Source organism: Diabrotica virgifera, chromosome 8 (assembly GCF_917563875.1).
Source record: "Diabrotica virgifera virgifera chromosome 8, PGI_DIABVI_V3a".
Lineage (NCBI taxonomy): Eukaryota > Metazoa > Arthropoda > Insecta > Coleoptera > Chrysomelidae > Diabrotica > Diabrotica virgifera.
Window position 1 is genome coordinate 153,286,496 of NC_065450.1, and position 22,414 is coordinate 153,308,909.

At 32.8% G+C, this 22,414-nt stretch overlaps 1 protein-coding gene across 4 annotated transcripts in view; it reads right to left on the minus strand.

Annotated features, from left to right (window-relative positions):
* Nucleotides 1-22,414, minus strand: part of LOC114332298 (high affinity cAMP-specific and IBMX-insensitive 3',5'-cyclic phosphodiesterase 8) — a 1,526,162-nt gene that overhangs the window by 379,038 nt on the left and 1,124,710 nt on the right. For all 4 annotated transcript variants that reach the window (XM_050658208.1, XM_050658210.1, XM_050658209.1 and 1 more), the window contains one exon: nucleotides 19,112-19,168. In XM_050658208.1, the coding sequence (XP_050514165.1) occupies nucleotides 19,112-19,168 (57 nt within the window). The remainder of the gene's footprint in view (nucleotides 1-19,111; nucleotides 19,169-22,414) is intronic.

Below are 22,414 nucleotides of genomic sequence, written 5' to 3' on the forward strand. Positions count from 1 at the left end.
AATAAAAATTCACCGCAATTAAATTCTGCATAGAGATATGTTTTTCACGATTTGCTCCGACGAAAATTTTCCTCGGAAAATGCGGGTTTTCCCAACAAAAACTCTAATTTTCAAATAAAGTTTTAGGTAAGTTATTATTAATCAATAATTAAATAACTTAGTGACATCAAAGCTTTCTTGGTATAGATTATAGATTATAATTCCAGAAGCCGGTGAAAATTAAACGAATATTTTAGCAACAATTCAATTGTTAATTAACAATTTACGATCGCAATCAAGGGCGCCCATATAAAAATTTTTAGGGGGGCCAAACGTGAAGATGTTGCACATTACATTTTGTATATTTCGGATGACAATATAATACAGTAGACTCTCTCTATAACGAACACGTATATAACGAGGTTTCGCTTATAACGAGGTACATTAGGTGTCCCATGAAATTCCTATTGAACTATAACGCCCTATAACGAGGCATATTTGGTTATATCGAGGAAAATTGAAATCGAAGAATACGTGTCTTTATCTGTTTTTACCGTTGTAATGGTCATAAATAAATAAATGCCCCAACTGCCTGTACATAGAAATGCCCAACATCTGTCTTATTATCAAGGCCAGTGCTGTAATAAACTCGGCCACCTGTAATAAACATCTGCATGTTTATCGACCGATATTGAATACTATAGGAAATTTACAATTTATTTCGGCGAAGTCTCATATTGTTCACTGTTCAGGTTGACCATCGACACCTAATAAACTACGTAAGAGGCATCAAAACATTTCAATATTATTATTGTTTGATATAACGAGATCCGCTTATAACGAGATAATTAATCCACCATTTCAGTTCTCGTTATAGAGGGAGTCTACTGTAGTTTAAACCACCTAAAAAACCTAGTTTGAACCCTGTTGTGAGAAATTATTCATACATTTAAACACTATACCAAGTTTTTAAATGAAAATATCAAACAAAAGTTGCGCCTCTCTTTAAAACCCGTTTGAAAAGAATAAAATGCTTGCAAAGCCTTCCCTTCAACTTTGGCGAGCAGACTAACCATGAGTATGTGTCGAACCAAGTTTTTACTTTAAAATCTTAAAAAGAAGCCCCTTTATTTTTGCAGATTTAGAATCCTTATGAAAAATAAGGCACACATATTCCAAACATTTTTAGAATCCTTGATAGATGGCGCAAATAAATCGCATTTTCCGAATATAGCGCCATCCGTCAACAATTCTAAAAAAGTTCGAATATATGTTACTTATTTTTTGAGGAGGAAACTCAATCTGCAAGAAAAAACGGGGGTTCCTATTTAAGATTTTAAAGTTAACTCTCACCCCACCTCCAGAGTGTGGAATGAAAAATCCTGTTTGGTGTCATTCTATAGATTTTTGAAAAATATTAAACACGTGTTTTTTAGTTTTTATTTGGAAGTATATTTCTCGAGATATTAGATATTAGACCGTTTCTATAATTTTGCTATGGTATCACGATGTACCTTTTTTCCGATTATAGCGCTATCTATCCACAATTCGCAAAATGGCTCGAATAAAATTTGCTTAGTTTTACAAGGAAAATCCAAATCTGCAACAAAAATTAGGGGTCCCATTTAAAATTTTAAAGTTACCCCCCGCTCCACACCCAGGGGTTGAAGTGTCATCGCATAGATTTTTGAAAATTATTGAACACGTATTTTTCAGTTTTTCGATCCGATGTTCATTTCGCGAATTATTCGACCTTTCCGCTACTTTTGGGACAACCTGTATATAACACTCATTCATCATGAAAAATCACCTGTTTTTCATTTAAATAAAATTGTTCTGTTCATCATAATGCACACTTTAAAAATAATCTACTTACTAAAAAAATACTTTTGCAAACTAAAATTTGAGTATGTTCAATAAATTTTAAAAATTATTTTTCAGTATGAATTTATTTCAAAATATAAAATATAATTACTTTATACCAGTTCCTTAAAGACAAATGGCTCATTAGTGATTATCGGTCAGAGATCGGATTTCTTGCTGATATGGTTTTTTTTGCAGTATTATAAATGATTCATTTAATTGATTATTTCATTCATAGGATATTCTGACCAATAGAAAGCTACAGAGATGCAAATTAAGGTGATAATTTTTGATAATCTCTCGTGGTTAAGCATATTACGTCAGATGCCATTCGTTGCTATGAAAAAATACATTCAGTGACATTAATGACAATTAATGTTTTAAAAATTATAAAAGTGATCGCTTTCAATCGTCAAATATTTATAAAAACTGTGCGTTTAATGGTACTTACATAAATAAGTTACAATAAAATTTTGGTTTTGAACAGTTTTATTAATGAAATAATCGCAACAAATGGCACTCGACCTCTGAAATTAATATAGAATTTCAGAGCTCTTGTGCAATTACTACTGATAATTTTGGGTGTCGATTACAGTGTATATGTTTCCCATGCCTCTAATCTCTTTCAATGTTTTCGTTAATAGCATACCGTGATTGTGGGAAATGTGTATTATGCACATTCCATATAGACACCACTGTCGCAGACACAAAGATTTTCTGTTAAACTATTAATAACTACCCAATATGTGAATTTTTTTATTAATAAATATGTTGTCTCCAATTTATCTTTCAAAATTATCCAATAATTTTTTGACAAAAATACGTTTATGTAATATAAATTTAATTTTTGTTCTTTCCCGAAAAGCTAGGGGGGCCACGGCCCTCCCCTGCCCGTGTGTATGGGCGCCTATGATCGCAATAATAACAAAATAATCATGATACATTAATCAAACTTATAAAGATTATAAAGATGAGGTGCTTATTTAATATTTTATCGACAAAATATAAATTTTTCGTTTTTTTGCATAATTTTTAAATTTTGAAAAAAAAGTAGTTATAATACGCTGGTCTAATTAGTAAAGTGCAAAGAAAGGTTATTTACCAGCAATTTTATTGCTGGAATCGAATATTATAATCCTCTATATTAATAATATAGGTATGCAAAATCCGCAGATAGTGTGCTACTTTTTTTATTAACAAAATGGCGCCCCCAAATCGTGTTTTTTTCAATTATTGGTCTATAACTCCGAAGATTTTAACTTTACACCAAAAACACTCAAATAAAAATTCACCCCAATTTAATTCTACATAGAGGCATGTTTTTCCCGATTTGCTCCGACGAAAATTTTCCTCGGAAAATGTGGGTTTTCCCAACAAAATCTCGAATTTTCAAATAAATGTTTTGGGCAAATAATTATTTATCAATATTTAAATAACTTAGTGAAATAAAAGATTTCTTGGTATATATTATAACTCTAAAAGACGGTGAAAATTAAACGAATATTTTAACAACAATTCAATTTTTAATTTAACAATTTACAGTCGCAATAACAACTAAAATATTCATGAGACATTGATCAAACTTAGAAAGATTATAAAGATGTGATGTATATTTAATATTTTGTCGACAAAATATAAATTTTTCATTTTTTTGCACAATCTTTAAATGTTTAAAAAAATAGTTATAAACAAATTAACATTTCTCAGAAATTGTTTATTATATTCTAATTTAAAAAAATACTTAAAATGCGTAGTTATTTCAAAGGTCTTGAAAATGAATGCTTTAAAAAATTTTTCCAACCATTTGCAAAAAAGTTATGAAACAGCAAAGTAAATATACGATTGCTCCGTTGTTTATACTTTGTTTTAATTGTTTCAAAGCTTAAAAGTGAGTCTGTGGTACACTCTAATTACTCACGAAGAATATCAAATATTAGTTTAATGATTATATTTTAATCAATTAATACATCTTTTTGTAATTTTTAGCGCGAAAGTAGGCTGGATACAGAGCCGGAGCTAAAATGTTCACTCGAAGCGACTGACACGCAGCAAATTTTAGCTACAGTACTGTATTAGTCTGCTTTCTCGCGTGTAAATTACAAAAAAATATATTTATAATCCTTCATTAAAATATATCCATTAAACTAATAATCGATAATTTTTGTAAATAATTAGCTTGTACTTTAAACTCAATTTACGCTTTGAAAGAATTAAAAAAAATTATAAACAACGTAGTAATCGTGTGTTTATTTTGCTCTTTCATAACTTTTTTGCAAATGGTTGCAAAAAAGTTTTAAAGCATTCATTTTCAAGATATTTAAAATACGTATTTTAACTATTTTTTAAAATTAGAATATAATAAAAACTTTCTGAGAAACGTTAATTTGTTTATAACTATTTTTTTAACATTTAAAGATTATGCAAAAAAATAAAAAATATATATTTTGTCGACAAAATGTTAAATAGGCATCTCATCTTTTTAAGATTTCAAAGTTTGATCAGTGTATCATAATTATTTTGGTTTTTATTGCGACCGTAAGTTATTAATTAACAATTGAATTGTTGCTAAAATATTCGTTCAATTTTCACCAGCTTCTAGAACTATAATCTAAACCAAGAAGGCTTTTAAGTCGCCAAATTATTTAATTATTGGTAGATAATTACTTATCTAAAACTTTATTTGAAAATTAAAGACTTTGTTGGGAAACCCCGCAATTTCCGAGAAAAATTTTCGTCGAAGCAAATCGGGAAAAACTTATCTCTATGCAGAATTTAATTGCGGTGAATTTTTATTTAAGTGCTTTTGTTGTAAAGTTAAAATCTTCGGAGTTATAGACCAATAATTGAAAAAACACGATTTTCGGGCGCCATTTTGTTTATAAAAAAAGTAGCACACTATCTGCGGACTTTGCATACCTATATTTTTAATATATATAATCATAAGCTTCGATTCCCGCAATAAAATTGCTGGTAAATAACTTTTCCCAAAAATGGCCTATTCTCCGATAATCAGCTCAGACTATATGCACTTTTAGATTTTGAACACACCATATATGTGTATTAGTAGGAGTGAAATTATGGTCCGAGAGCTTAAGACATTTTTAGGAGGTATTTTAGGCAGTCTGAAAATTTTTCAGGTAACACTTCCATGATAGCCTAATACAAAAATGCCGGTACGGCTGAAGGGTAGCGATTATTTTCCCCAAAAACCCCCCAAAGTTATAAAAGGGGTAAAAATTGTTATTACAAAAAATATCTATTAGGTGACGTTAAAGTAAATTTATATATTCAAATATGAAGAAAATAAACAAGCTAGGCGATTTACGAATGATTTTAACTCTGCATGATGCTTTCATAGGCGCCCCAGGACTATGTTCAGGGGGCGCATTTGAACTTCAGGGGATTGCATCTGAATCTATATATCCTATTAACCAGTATAAAGTATACAACTATACATGTATAGCTATGTACTTTCTTTCCGGACAGGGGGGTTCAATTTCTATTTTGACAGGGTATTTTTAATATCAAAAATAAATGTTCTAGAAAAGACCGTTTTTTTCTGTTGCTATTTTCTAGCTGCCAGGTGATCAAAAAAATTACGCGTGCATGTGAAGGAAAAGCGCTATAGATAAGCTGCAGTGTGAGAAAGAACGTATTGTCGATAGCTGTCTGCGTCCTCGTTCGCAGCGATTCTATTCGCTCAGGCAAATTACGTGACCTGGCGATATCTATGTTGTTGTGCGTCAAAATGTTGGAGTAATTATTGTTTTTTCTTAGATATTTTTTTATTAATTAAAAGAAGATAACACATATTAGAAAATAAATTTTGCAAATATGATAGAAAAAGATAAATTTATTGTTATACCTATTATGCAGGGTGTCCCGAAAAGATTGGTCATAAATTATACCACACATTCTGGGGTCAAAAATAGTTCGATTGAACCTAACTTACCTTAGTACAAATGTGCTCATAAAAGAAGTTACAGCCCTTTGAAGTTACAAAATGAAAATCGATTTTTTTCAATAAATCGAAAACTATTAGAGATTTTTTATTGAAGACGGACATGTATGATTTTTATGTCAGAAGCATCTTAAAACAAAATTATAGTGAAATTTGTCCACCCCATAAAAATTTTATGGGGGTTTTGTTCCCTTAAACCCCCCAAACTTTTGTGTAAGTCCCAATTAATTCATTATTGTGGTACCATTAGTTAAACACAACGTTTTTAAAACTTTTTTGTCTCCTAGTATTTTTTCGATAAGTCAGTTTTTATCGAGATGCGGCTTCTTTTTTAATATATTTACATAAACAGTTTCTGTGGGTTTTGCTCCTTTAAACCCCCCAAATGTTTGTGTACGTTCCAATTAAACTGTTATTGTGGTACCATTAGTTAAAGACAGTGTTTTTAAAACTTTTTTGTCTCCTAGCCTTTTTTTGATAAGTCACCTTTTATCGAGATGTGGCTTCTTTTTCAACATATACATAAAAATTTAAATTATAAATAAATTTTCAGATTATTAACAGGTCTCTATAATCGTACTTAACCATATACAAATATGTGGTAGATTCGACAAATATTCAAAATATCTCGATAAACACTAGCTTATCGAAAAAGTACTAAGAGGCAAAAAAGTTTTAAAAACATTGTTTTTAACTAATGGTAATACAATATTAATTTAATTTGAATGTACACAAAAGTTTGGCTGGGTTTAAGGGAACAAAGCCCCCATAAAATTTTTATGGGGTGCACAAATTTGACTTTAATTTTTTTTTAAGATGTTGCTGCCATAAGAATGCCCCATGTCCATTTTCAATAAAAAATCTTTAAGAGTTTTCGATATTAAAAAAAAAATCGATTTTCATTTTGTAAATTCAAAAGGCTGTAACTTTTTTTGTGTGCACTATTGTATATAGGTAAGTGAGGTTCAATCAACCTATTTTTGACCCCAGAATCTGTGGTATAATTTATGACCAATCTTTTCGGGACACCCTGTATAAGTACATACAAAAGTATAAAAATATAAAATTAATTCTGTCCGAATATTGTACTCCTTCAAACTCTTCATCTGAGTTTTCTTCTTTTTCTTCGTCGGACCCCATTCGAGACTCGGATTCCTCTATATGATCTGTAAATAGTTACAAGAATAAAAAAACTGCTAAACGCCTTAAAAATGAGTGGCGCATACAATATTCCAGCTACAAAAGATCTGATATGAATATTACGTGTAATGTAATGTATTTTCATTTTGATGCAAAACAACATTCTAGTTTTATTTTAAATTATTTTTCCATAATATTTGCTAAATTTGAAGTAAACGCGCCACAAAAGAGTAACTTTGATACAGTTTGAATCTTGAAACTCTTTTGTGTCGCGTTTACTTCAAATTTAGCAAATATTATGGAAAAATATTTTAAAATAAAACTAGAATTTTGTTTTACATCAAAATGAAAATACATTTTCGCGCCACGTAATATTCATATCAGATCTTTTGTAGGTGGAATATTGTATGCGCCACTCATTTATAAGGCGTTTAGCGGTTTGTTATTCTTGTATAAGGAGTTTTTCAAAGTTATTTATAAATTATGGTCACCTTTGTTGCATTATCTCCCAAATGATCTAGTGTACATCGAATGTACACTAGATTTTTTCTATTCGAAATAGATTGAAAAAAAAATATTGAGATGACCGGTAAATGAAGTCGGATTGCCCGTTGCCAGATCAAATTTAGCGTCGTAATCACTACAACTATATAAACCATTTCGGGAATAATCGTTAATCGGATTATACTTTTATAGCTTAATAACTTCTAATAGGCTTAACCGATTTTGATCAGTAAACATGAGTTTGAAACGTATTTACCAGTAGTATCTGATGAATCTAAGGTCAAGTATGATAACTGAAGCTATTACAGGAATTATTATGATAACTGAAGCTATTACAGGAATTATTGAGCTTGAGAAACCGATTTTCCCGTAGGAAATAGATATCATACTTGTGAAGCCTATAACTTAAAAATTAGAATTTTTCAGGATATGACGTATACACCGTTAGATTCGTCTAGTCCTTCTACAAACGCTCAGTTATTGGCGCAATTCATAGGTTGAAATTTTGAGTAATTGTCGAAAAACCAAAATTTTCAAAGTATAGTTTTTCAGTTTTTCGGCTATACTGAGCCGTGTATATGTCTGATGCTGACGACTTAGACACCATTTGAAAGCTTAACTCAACATTATTGATTTGGAGTATTTACGGTTCTCCTATCTCTTCTTGATTCGAAGATATTCTAGCTGGTTTATGGATGGCCAAAAGTCATAAACTACACCGGTTCTGAATCGGCCCTGACCCCCTCCTTAAACACAGGAAAAAAATTCAAATCGGTTTATGTTTCAAACCCACATACAGTCGAAAAAATTAAAGAATACTCATGAACGAACATATAAAACACGCTGTATTTTCCTGTCACCGTGTCACAAAGAAAATTGCCCAGCGCAAGTACATATAATAATTATTATTACATGTATTTGCGCTGGCCAATTTTTTGTATGACACGGTGACAGGAAAATACAGAGTGTTTTATATGTTCATTCATGGGTATTCTTTCATTTTTTTCACTGTACATATCCACAAACATTTTCCCTTTTTTAAATAAAAATTGAGTCATATTTCTGAGCTCGGTAACTTTTGAATGGTATAACCGATTTTCAAAATTAGACATGCGTTGGAAAGGTAATGATCAGTACTATCAGAAGCCGCAAAGGTCGGACTTAAGTTTTTGAAGTTTTTGGGAGTTTTGGGGACTAGACGAAAAACAGACCCTAAATAGAAAGGGCCGTAAAATCCACACCCTTGAACCAAAATGGATGGTTGACATATGAATGGATGAGTCTTTTCCTGAACTTTAAGATGGGACTTGGTCCATCTTTCAAATCAGTCAGATTTAGAAAATCGAAAATTTCGTGTATATATAGTGTCGCGTGTAGGGGGGTGTTGGTGTGCGCCACTGGTGAGAACTGCCGTTCTCTGGTAATATGCGTTTATTGCCTTATATATATATATATATATATATATATATATATACAATAGCACTAAAGGCCTTAGAGGCCCATGGCTTGAAAAGTTTGTTTTTTTTTCTTTCTTCATTTTCACGTTTCTTTATGTGCTGAGCTCTTCTCTGGCTTGATATGTGATTTTCCTCCATTCCTTCCTGTCACTAATTTTTCTTTTTTGGCCCTCTAGCCCCATTCTTTCCAAATCTTTTTCGACGTCTTGCTTCCATCTATTTTTCGGACGTCCTCTTCTCTTTCTTGAAGTTATAGTGTAGTTTAGTACCTTTTTTGGAGTCCTCGTGTTTGGCATCCTTTCAATGTGACCTCGCCATCTAAGTCTCTGAGCCTTTATCACTCCTATTATATTAGGTTGGTTGTATAATTGCTTTAACTCATCATTTGATCTTCTTATCCATAAACCGTCCCTTATTTTTCCTCCATATATCTTCCTTAGTATTTTCCTTTCCCAGATCTCCAGTAAATTTTGTTCATTTTTTGTCATTGTCCATGTCTCACTGCAGTATGTTACTATTGGCTGTATAGTTGTTTTGTATAGCTGTACTTTTGCCCTTCTTGATAGAAACTTGCTTTTCAACATTACATTAAGCGCATGTACACTTCTATTGCCTGCCATTATTCTAGCTTGTATTTCTTCTTTAATGATAGGTTTACGTGATATTATTGCCCCTAGGTATGTAAATCTTTCTACCATTTCGAATTCGTATGATGTTCCTTCTTCTACTTCTACTTTAAACTTTTGACCATTCCTAAACTGACCATCTGTCCACTCCATACATTTTGTTTTAGTTGAATTTATATATAGTCCCATTTTCTTCGCTGCTTTTACTATTCTCTGTACCATCTCCTGTAGCTCTTTTTTTCCTCTTGCCAGTAACACCACATCATCCGCAAACGCCAAAACTTGGTGTCTTCTTTGACATATGAGTCCTTCTCTATTGATTTTTGCTTCTCGCATTATTTTTTCTAGGCATAAGTTGAAGAGTAAAGATGACAGAGGATCCTTGTCTTAATGTCTTAATCCTTCGTTTACTATAAATTTTTCTGATGATTGATTGTTTATTTTGACTCTGTTTTCTGTATTCTTCAGAGTGAGGTGTATCATGTTACGTGGCTTTCTGCTAACTCCCAATTCCTCAAGCGCCTCTTTTAATTTCTTCCTCTTTATTCTATCGTATGCTTGTTGGAAGTCGATGAATAGTGCTATCGTTGGTAGGTTGTGTTCATAGCTTTCTGCTTGTAATTCTCTGATTACGAATACTTGGTCCGTTGTGCTTCTCCCTCTTCTAAATCCGCACTGATATTCGCCTATTATATTTTCAGCTTCTTTTTCAAGTTTGTCTTTTATTTATTTTCCTAGGATTTTGTATACGGTATTTAGTAAAGCTATTCCTCTGTAATTACTGCATTCTGTTTTGTCGCCTTTTTTATGTAATGGGCAGATAATTGCTTCCTTCCAGTCCTCTGGTATTCGTTCTTTTAACCATATATCTTTTATGATTTTGTGTATCCAATCATTCAGCAATTTTCCACCATGTTTCATCATCTCTGCTGTTATGTTATCGCTTCCAGGGCATTTGTTGTTTTTAAGATTTCTAATTATTTCCTCGATTTGTTCTTTGCTCGGTGGATTATCTTCTATGTCTTCTAACTGTTCATTTTCTGTCTCTTCTTCTATGGATTCATTTTGGTTTGGCTTATTCTTGCCATTTAGTAATTCGTCAAAATACTCTTTCCATCTCTCTACTATTTCTGCTTCGCCGCTTATATTATCTCCAGCTTTGTTTTTAACGAATATGGGTTTTTGCTGGTATCCTCTTTTCTCGTTTCTGGCACCTTGATACAGGTTTTTTATTTCTTTATTTCTGTAGTTCTCTTCTATTTCTTTTAGCTTATTATCTAAGTGTTTTCTCTTCTTTTCTCTCAACAACCTCTTTACTTTTTGTCTTTGTTCTATATATCTATCATGCGTCTCTGTTGTTTCTTTCTTGATCATTTCCATCCTTAATGATTGTCTTAGTTCTATTTCTTTTTGGCACTCTATGTCGAACCACTCCTTCCTCTTTTTAATCTCTTGTTTATTACATTCTTTTGCTGCTTTGTTCATTACTTGCTTTATGATTTCCCAGTTGTTCTCCGTTTGTTCTTCTATTTGTATCTTTTTTAGTTCGCTTTCCATTGTTTCTCTGTATGTTTCTTGCTCTTTTTTTGTTGCAAACCGAATTGGTTTATTTATACATTTCTTTTCTTTTATTTTGTTTTTGTTTTCAGGTATCAGTTGCTTCATTTTGATACCCACCATGTAATGGTCGGAGTCGGCATCTGGTCCTCTGTATGTTCTAATCTTCTTTATACATTGCTGCTCTTCTTTTTCGATCAGCACGTGATCTATTTGGTTTTTGGTCTTTCTATCTGGCGATATCCATGTTTCCTTGTGTATTTGTTTTCTTTCGAAATATGTGCTCATTATGATCATATTTTTTTCTCTTGCAAAATCTATGAGGAACTGTCCGTTTTCATTAGTTTCATTGTGTTTACTATGTTTTCCTATTGTCGGTCTAAATACTTCTTCCTTCCCTATTTTGGCATTTGCGTCGCCTAAAATAATTTTCATGTCGTATCTGGGTATACTTTCGATTGTTCTATTTAGTTCACTGTAAAAAGATTCTTTGACATCATTATCTTTTTCTTCAGATGGTGCCTGAATATTTATGAGAGTGATTTTTTGGTCCCTTGATCCTGATACTACATATTCGATCTGATATTGGTTTGAATTCTACTATTGCTTCCTTTAGTTCTTTTCGTAGCATAAAACCTGTGCCTAGTGTTCTATTCTTTCCGCCGCTATTAAAAAACACTGTATCTTCTATTTCTAATATATCATTTCCCAGCTGTTTCGTCTCCTGCAAGGCTACTATGTCAAATTGGAACTTTTCGATTTCTCTCGCTAGATGTTTAAGTTTACCTTCTCTATATGTGCCTCTTACATTCCATGTTCCTAAAAGTAAGTGTTCTTTTCGACATGTTCTCTTGTGTTTTTGTCCGGTTTTCATTTTTTTTCTCTTTTGTCCTTTTTTTGAATTATCGTTATCCTTTTTCTGTACTTGTGTCGTCATCGTTATTCCCATGGTACAATTGTCTGCTAGTTTTTTTATGTTGTTTTGATCATTTTTCCTTCTTTGTCGTTCCACTTCCATTCGTTGTTGTTTACCCATATTTTTTTTACTCCAATCTTGACTTCATTTCCTTTGTTTCTTTCTTCCTGAGCAATGTTTCTAATTGTTTTCTGTATTTCTCGTTCTCTTATGGTTGCATCTTCGTTAATATATACCTTCAGCCCTCTTATTTCTTTTAACTTATACTTTTTTTCCATTATTTTTCTTTTTTCTTCCTGGTTTTCTAATTCAATGAGGCATGTTTTTTCTCCTAGCTTGTGAGCATTGCTTATTTTAACCTCTACTCCTAAGTGTTGTTTGATGAAATTGTTAGTTGTTTCTTTTAACCCTGCTTGTTCATATGTGTCTATCCTTAGACCGTTCATGACTACGTTATTTATTCGTCGGTGTTTTTCCATAACTTCCATGTGGTTTGTTATTTCTCTGAGTTCCTCCTTGATTTCTATATTCTCTTGTTTTAGTTCCGCATTTTCTTTTCTCAGCGCTCTGTTTTCTATATTGAGCTTTTCTATTGCTTCCTTGCTTTCTTTTTGATTTCTTTTTATATCCTTAATGTCATCGGTGAGGTGGCTCATCATTATTAATAATTGATCAATTTTTGTTTCTTCATTTCTTTTCTCTTGATTTTTTGTTGGTGTTCTCGAGAACTTTTTGCTCTTTCTAAAAATATCATCTTCCTCGTTATCCATATATCTGTCCTTCCTTTTTGACCCTCCTTCTGACTGTGTGTCATCACTGTCTAAAGTTTCCAGATACCTTTCCATTTTCCGGCGCCAAACACTGTCTTCCACCTCAAAAGTGCGGAGAAGACAGCGTTTACCGTATTTATTTTGTATATTTATTATCGGTTGTTATTTTCTGTGGTTACCTGGAAAATCTACTCACAACGGCAACGTCGCAATTTCATCGGCCAGAGTTTCGTGTCTACGTTTTGTTGTTAAACAGGCTTTACAATTTTAGCGATCTTACTTTTTGTATGTCCTTGGTTCTATTTTGATGTTATTTCACCGATTTTAATGTTTTTAATTATCACTAACCTTAACTTAATGTCTTATATTGTTCACTGGATACTTTTAATAACTTATTTCCCGTTACAACTCTCAAAAATTGAGTTTATTGCAGACGGTAAATACAATATTTGTTTTCGTTTTGACTGCCGTGTTGCCAATCCATATTGTTTATTGCCTTACTTAACCATTAATTAATTTAATTTCTACTTATTCACTGTCCTTTTATATGGATTCGAAACCTGATAATCACGGACGCAAATGAAAAAAGTCTTGCCATTTTTGAGATGTGGTGTTATCGACAAGTGTAAAAATATCATGGACATAACACGTAACAAACAGGGAAACATTAGGAAAGATGAAAAAGGAGCAAAAAACTCAACACTATGAAGGAAAGAAAAATGAGCTACTTTGATCACATGCTAAGAAATGAAAAACATGAGTTAATGCGATTAATTATTATACAAGGAATCGTGGGAGAAAAAAGAGAACCGGGAAGACGACGCATACCCTGGTTAAAAAAATTTAAGGTAGTGGAGTTTAAAAACAAAATAGAACTTTTCAGAACCGTTGCAGAGAGAACGAAACGGGCCGTGATGATCGCGATTTATACACACACCCTTTACCAGACCTTTATACACACACACCCAAACTTATATGGAATCACCATGTATTTCAAAACAATCTTTATTTCTTTTAAAAAATCTTGTTATTATTGCGAAGAATAAAGGTTTTTATTGAAAATAAACAAACCGATAAGACAATTAGATAGTACAGCCCGGTACGGTATAGGTTATTTGCTTGAGTTGCAAATTGAACGAAAATAAATAAACTAGCTTTTGCGTCCAAAAAAGAAAATATGCCTCATTTGGGGTTATAGAACCTAAAACGGGGAAAGACTATTAGTCTTGTGGAACAAGTAATGTTCTCAGAGGGACATAGCTGCATAGCTAGGTGTAACACAAGGCGTTCTGTCTAAAACCTATACTAGATAACAGGAAATAGGAAAGCTCAAAAATAAAGAAGGGAAAGTCGCCAAAAAGTAATAATGGCTCGCCACGATCGTTTATTTGTCCAATCAGCTGGAAGACACCCAATCATTTCTCACCAGCAGCTCCAAAGGCAGCTTTTGGAAGCTACAGGTGTAACTTTTTAAGTTGAAACGATAAGAAGAAGAGTTCGTGCCAAAAAGTAGACAGCAGGGGACAGTTATGGGTTCCCGAGTTATCCAGGCAGCACAAGATTTATCGTGTAAATTGGTGTCTTCACCACCAAATCTGGAACATTGGCAATTGACAAAATGTGCTATTTTCAGAAAAAGTCAGGATTTGTGTAAAATCAGATAACTCACGAAATCGTGTACTTAGAGGTCAAGGAAGACAAGCAAGAACGAAAACTGTCAGATCTGTGCACACATATAAAAGGGGAAGTGTAATGTTCTGGAGAGGAACTGTGATCCGTAAAAAAACTCCTTTAATTTTCATCCAATCAACGTTATGTTATCGTGTGCTCACAGGTATGTTGATAACCTGTAGTTAGGCTCTGGAAAGGTGCGACAGGAGAAAATTTAATTTTCATGCATAATAATGTACCTCCACAGACCATTAGAATGACTAGAGACATCATTGAAGCAGAGAGTATCCCTTGTTTGGAGTGGCCTGCTTGCTCACCCGAGCTTAACCCTATTGACTATTTGTGGGATATGCTGAAAAGAAAAAATAGAGCTCGCCGGGAAAATCCACAAAACACCGCACGGCTCGTACAAGCTGCTCTTGAAGAATGGAGCAACCTACCACAACAAAATGTTGATAATTTGATTAGGAGCGTGCCACCGCAAACTGAAGCTTGCATAAGGACTAGAGGTGATAACACTGACTGCCAAAAAAAAAACAAACATAATTAATAAAAACAATTTAAACATTATTAGTTTTACATTGAAATTTTTGATGCTGTTGACTTTAACACAATTAGTTTCAATTTGTTGCTTAAATACCGGGTGTCCACTTATATTTTCCCCCATTTTAATTGCCTATAACGTCTAAACGGCTCAAGATAGAAATATGCGGTTTTCGCTGAAATCTTTTATTTTGGTAAAAGTTTTGTCTGAATGGATTAAATTTTTTGTATTGCTTTTAAATACGAAAATAAAAATGGCGGATTATTGAAAAAACGTTGTCGACTTTTTTTTAATGGAACACCCAGTATGTTTTTTTGTAAATTGAAAGAAAGGTCATTCACCTATCCAGCGATATAAAGTTTTTCAAAGTCGGTTGTCAAATCACTGAGTAATTAATTTTTAAAATGAGAGGTGCAACGTGGATATCACATACCTAAATATCATAACTAAGCAAATTGATATTATGTTATGTGATTTCCACATTGCATCTCTCATTTTAAAAATTAATTGCTCGGTCATTTGACAAACGAATTTAAAAACTTTTATATCACTGGATAGGTAAATGACCGTTTTTTCCATCTTTTAGGTAAATGACCATTCTTTATATCGCTTTTAACCTTCGATGACCAAGCAGGGGAAATTGTGACACCAGCGTATGTTTTTCTTTAATAAATTCAAAAGTATTTTCAATTTTTAACTCACTATTTTTAAATTTGATTTTAATATCATTCTAAATATCCTCATATTTTGAAATAAAAAAATTCCCTATATTTTACGAATAAAAAATATATTCTGAAGTTGATGTTTAGTAAAATACCGTCTATTATGTGCAATTCCAAGCAGTTTTACGCTAATGACGTCGAATTTGCAAAGTAACAAGACAATAAGTACTCAACATACACACTACACATGACACTAATACCCATGTTGTGACTGGCTGAATGACATAAAGTCCATGCAAAAAAAAATAAAAAAACTTCCATTTTTTTGTTAATTGTCATTTTTGACTTGGGTCATCCCCCCCCCCCCTTGGTCATCCGTGTAACAAAAAAAGGTTGGTCATCGGAAGGTTAAATAAAAAATGGCGGATATAAAAAAAATCGTTGTTGACTTTTTTTATTAAAACACCCAGTATATTTTTTGTAACTTGAAAAAACGGTCATTTACCTATCCAGCGATATAAAAACTTTTAAAATCGGTTGTCAAATGACTGAGAAATTAATTTTTAAAATGAGAGATGCAACGTGGAAATCACTTAACATATCAATTTGCTTCGTTATGGTATTTAGGTATGCGATATCCACGTTGCACCTCTCATTTTAAAAATTAATTACTCGGTGATTTGACAACCGATTTTGAAAAACTTTATATCGCTGGATAGGTGAATGACATTTCTTTCAATTTGCAAAAAAATATACTGGATGTTCCATTAAAAAAAAGTCGACAACGTTTTTTTCAAAAATCCGCCATGTTTATTCTCGTATTTGAAGGCGATATAAAAAATTCAATCCATTCAGTCAAAACTTTTACTAAAATAAAACATTTCAGCGAAAACCTCATATTTCTATCTTGAGCCGTTTAAAAGTTATAGGCAGTTAAAATGGGGGAAAATATAATTGGACACCCGGTACTTTAGTGTTTTATTTATTTGTTATGTATTTGTGACTAAATTGCTTTAAACTAATTATTCTTTGACTTTGTGTGTTCTTTTTTTTAAATCCACAGGAAATAATAAGAAATATCAAATGATTCCATATAAGTTTGGGTGCGTACATTTATAATAAAAAATTTATCATTTTCTATTTTATTTGCAAATTTGATTTTGTAGTTCGTAGTATCTTCCTTTAGTTAATAAAAAGTTATCTAAGAAATCTAAAATATATAATAATTACTCGAACATTTTGAGTCACAACAACATGAGTAACGCCAGGCCACGTGATTTTCCCCGAGCGAATCGCTGCGAAAGAGAAGGTAAACAGCTATCGAAATACGCTCTTTCTCACACTGCAGCTTACCTTAAGCGCTTTTCATTCACATGCTTGCGTAATTTTTTTCATTACCTGGCAGGTAGAGAATCTCACCAAAAAAACTTGTCTTTTTTAGAATATTATTTTTATTATTAGAAATACCCTGTCAAAATAGCAATTGTAACCCCTGTCTGGATAGAAAATACATAACTATACTTGTACAGTTGTGTATTTTATACTGGTTAATAGTATGTATAGATTCAGATGCAATCCCTTGAAGTTCAGATACACCCCCTGAAAATAATCCTGGGGCGCCTATACAAGCATATTACAGAGTTAAAATCACTTTCAAATCGCCTGGTTTGTTTATTTTCTTTATATTTGAATATTTAAATTTACTTTAAAGTCACCTCAAAGATATTTTTTGTAATAACAAAGTTTACCTTTTTTTTAATTTGGGGGGATTTTTGGGGAAAATAACCGCTACCCTTCAGCCAGACCGGCATTTTTGTATTAGGCTATCATGGAAGAGTTACCTGAAAAATTTTCAGATTGCCTAAAATACCTACTCAAAAATGTCTAACAGCTCTCATGCTAAACATGTAATTCAAATCCTCAGTTCTTCCGACACAGAAATAAAAACATGAAAAACAGCCACTCAAACGTTACGAACTCATTAAAACTTTGTTCATGGCTTGTGTTTTTTCACCCAACCATTACGGATGACGAGAAATAGTTGACTGACTATTCGGTCAGTCAACAACTCTTGGCCGATCCAGTGACCACTCGAATCGAGATCTACCCTCAAAATTCGTAATCAGCAGCCAAAAATCCATAAGAAACCATTGAGTTTACCCATCTGAATTGAAAAGGCCACGGTGACTTCTGTTTGGCGCCTAGACCAGGGGTCGGCAACCTTTTGAGTCATAAGAGCCAAAAATTACAATTTACAAAATTTCAAAGTTTTTAAAGAGCCACATTTTTTTGTCAACGATAAATAGTACTCGCATCAATAAAGTTCTTTGATAAAAAAATTTAATCTATTTATTCATAATGTATTTAGTGTATTTCACATATGTATATATTTTCTTACATTTCATTTATTCAAGTAAAAAATTAAAACAAAAATATTCACTTACTACACTGACTTGTACTTCAATGACAAACAATTGAGCAAATAATCTCAATGGGAGCGTTGGCTTTGCATGGTTTTAAAAAGTTTGGATAAATCTGGCTCATAACTTGTTGTTTTAAGTTCCAAACACGACTCTAAATTTTCATTTGTTAGTTGACTTTTTAGTTTACTTTTAATTATATTCATGCAAGAGAACGCTTTCTCGCAAGAATATGTCGATCCAAAGATAGTTAGCACTCCAAATGCCAAACTTCTTTACCTCACTGTAGCACTAGCAATCTGGAAGACTATTCCATGCGTCGACTATCCCTGTTTGAAGTCCCCGTTGAAGTCCCTCAATTCGCGGCATTTCTTTCAAAGCTGTCCACTTTTATTGCGTGACGTAAGTACATACATTTCTGGACCTCCAACTCTTCCAACTTGCTTTTAAATACTGTAAATTTTCCACTCCACAAAGTTTTACTTTTTAAATCGATCAATTACATTTCTAAAGATCCATTATTCCAAATGGCTCAACGTGGATTTCGTTACTATTTGTGTTGAGAGTATTTCTGCCAGCAAATTCGTCTTTAATTTTTTTTTGTAACTGTGCTGAAGTAATTCGTGTCAACAGTTGCACTGATTTTATCGCGATATTTTGGTATTTATTTATTTTGGTAAAGTAAATACTATTGGCGTGTGAACTAAAGAGCCGCAGCTTCACATCCAAAGAGCCACACGCGGCTCGCGAGCCGCAGGTTGCCGACCCCTGGCCTAGACTATTAGTATCTATAATTATATTTTATATCACTTCTAACTGGAATGTTGACCATGAGATGATACCTACCGAAGTAGCGGTCGTCCACCAACACGTTGGACTATGATTTAAAACGTTGTCATAGGAATTGGATGCAACATTGTACAAAATTGAAACAGATAGAAAATTAGGAGGGTGATCTATGCCCAGCAGTGGACAAGCGAAGATTAAATAATGATGATCCACTCTAGAGTTATACATAAAAATGAGTTTAGAAAAACTTACTTTTAATAGTCGCGAAGGTGGCGTTATTTGTCCAAGTTTCACTTCGCTTGTTGCTCTCTGAAAAAAAATAAGAAAAAATTAATATCCACATTTGTATAAAAAGTCTGTCAATATTATTAATTGAAGGTATGAATAAATTCATATCTCGTCACATTTTTTGAAAAAATGACTTTGCAACGTTTGAATTTTCCTGATATAGGTATAACCTCCCAATAATATCTAATGATAATAAATCCGGGCCGACGTAGGTAAGCGGTAGTGTGCTTGGCTCGCGTGCTGGTGGTCCGGAGTTCAAATCCTACCGTTGCGCCGGCAGGAACAACTAGGCATTTTTAAAATATTTATAGGCCCCAGGTCGACTCAGCCTGAATAAAATGAGTACCTTGGGTAAAACCAGGGGTAATAATAGGCGGTTGAAGCGTAACACTGGACCTGATACCTTTCTTGTATACCGTAGGCCTTAGATATAGCAGGCTACCCTGCTATACTCCCAAACCCACGTGAGCGGTATAAAACGGGAGACTATTGTTATTAATAAATCCTCGATTTATGATGTTTAAAGAATTTATTTGGTATTCAAAAATATGAGGATGATTTAAAGATAAATATCGCTTAGAGATGAATTTAATGGGGAATTGATTACAAAGAGTAGGAGAGAAAGATGGGGATAAGAAATAAAAAGAATATTCTCGCAATCCTTAGTGGTAATTTTAAGAAAAAATACTGAATTTAAATAGAATAGAATAGAAATAGAATAGAAATATGCTTTATTGTCACTGAAAATTATACAATTTTATGGACAAAGCTTAACATAGGTTCACGAAAAAGATATACATAACAATCACAAATACAATTTTATAAAATTAGATAAATCGTCAAAAAAAAATATAAACAAGTTAAAAAAGTGAAGTAAAAAAACAAAAACCAATATATTGCAAAAATTACTATAAATTGCAAAATTGAACATACAACATAATATAATAAAACACAAACAAAGGAACTAATAAGTTTAAGCTGCTGTATGTGACACCCAAATATAGATAAATACACTTTAGTTACTTGTACATTACTGTGATTTCTTAGTTAGTCATTAAGAAACTCTTCTACTGAATAATATGGTCTTTTAGATAAATGAGCTTTTGTCATTTTACGGAACTTGAGAAAGGATGTTGCAGATTTGAGTTGTAAAGGGAGATGGTTGTATAGTTTTTTTGCGGAATATAGTATAGATTTCTTTAGTAACTCAGAAGACGGGATCGGTAAATAGACATCAAAAGTTGAATTTCTGGTGGAGTAGTCATGATGAGGCCTTGCTGGAAAGACATGCATGTGTTTACGAATTAAGCAAACAGTTTCTAAAATATACAAAGATGGAAGGGTTAAAATTTCGTGATCTCTAAAGTAACTTCTGCAATGGGTTGTTCTTCTGAGGCCAAACAGATATCTTATTGCTCTTTTTTGTAATTTGAAAATAACATCAAACTGGGCAGCTGTACTAGACCCCCAAAAAGGAAGACCATATCGAAGATGAGACTCGAATAAAGAAAAATATGTTATTTTAGATGATGCTAAATTGAGTTCCTTCGAAACAGATCTTATGGCATAGCAGGCCGAGGCGAGTTTCTTGCTTAACAAATCGATATGAAGGGACCATTTGAGGTTGCTGTCTAAAAGAATACCAAGAAATTTTACAGAATCAACGGTAGAGATCTGGCTGCTATTCACAAGCAGGGGTTGAAGAGCACCTTTATATGATAATGCTACCGTTTTATCCACGTTAAAGGAGAGTAAATTAGAGTCAGACCAGGTTTTTATCGTAAGAAGATCAGAAGTTATAGTTGTATGAAGAGTTGCAATAGTTGAGTTGCTCCAAGTGATACTGGTATCATCAGCAAAAAGAAAAATTTTTCCATCGATTTTTAAATTAGTGATGTCATTTATAAAGATCAGGAAAAGTAGAGGACCCAATACTGAACCTTGTGGTACTCCACATATAATGTTTTTGAGACTAGAGTCAGTATCATTTGCTCTAACCAATTGTTTCCTATTATCTAAGTAAGATTTGAACCAATTCAAATAAATACCTCGAATTCCATAGTAATTAAGTTTTTTAATCAAAATGTTGTGATTTACACAATCAAAAGCTTTGGAATAGTCACAGAAAACAGTGGCAGTATAAAGATTATTGTTTAGTGCTTGGTAAACCTCGTGAAGTACAGAAAACATGGCATCAGTTGTACATTTATTAGTTAAGAAGCCGAACTGATTTTGTGATAAAATATTGTTATCAAAGAGAAAGGACATAAGCCGGGTTTTTATGAGCCTCTCAATAGTTTTGGAGAGTACCGGTAGTAGGGCAATAGGTCTATAGTTGCAGGTATCAGATTTTTCGCCACCTTTATGAAGAGGAATAATAATGGCTGTCTTTAGGCACTCTGGAAATTTACCGTTTTTAAAGGAATCATTAATTAGTGACACGAGGAGTTCTAACACATTATCTATGAGATTTGAGAAGATTTTTATGGATAGTCCATCAGTACTACAGGATGATTTGCTTTTGATAATATTGATCGTTTGGATCAATTCAGATTTATAGATTGGTCTTATAAAGAATGAATTCGAGACAATTTCTGAACTAGGGAGATAGGAAATGGTATCTTGTTGAGACTGAATAGTTGATGTTATATTTTTACTCACGTTAATGAAGTATTCGTTTAGATTTTCCGGGTTTGGAAGAGCAAATGTTTGAGCTGCGTGGGTTTTATTTCGAAGATCGTTTATTATGGACCAAGTTTCTTTTGCAACACTTTTGGAGCTTCCCAGACGATTTTGATAGTAGGCTTTTTTAGCTGATTTGATGAGTTTTAGGTATGTGACTCTGTAATTGGTGATATATTGAGTGACAGAGACGTTGGTAGTAAATTTCTTGATATAAAGTAGTGAACGCATATTTTTTGCTGATATGCGGATACCTTTGGTAGTCCAGGGTTTGCGACGTTTTGGCTTAATCGTAATTAAAGGAAATGCCTTATTGAAGATACAGACAAGCTTCTCCAAAAAATCACTGAAATTATAGTCCACGTCCGTAGAAGGAAAATGCCAGTCAGAAGTTAAACATAAATTTTGAAATTTATGAAAATTCCGAGCGGAAAAAATCCTACCTAAACGTCGGGTTTTCGAGGAGGGTTTGCTGAAGATGTTAAATTTCGTATATACTGCTTCATAATCCGATAGTTCCGAATTAATAACTGTAGAGCAAACATCAGGGGGTGAGAAATCGGAGACAATATAATCAATTAAGGT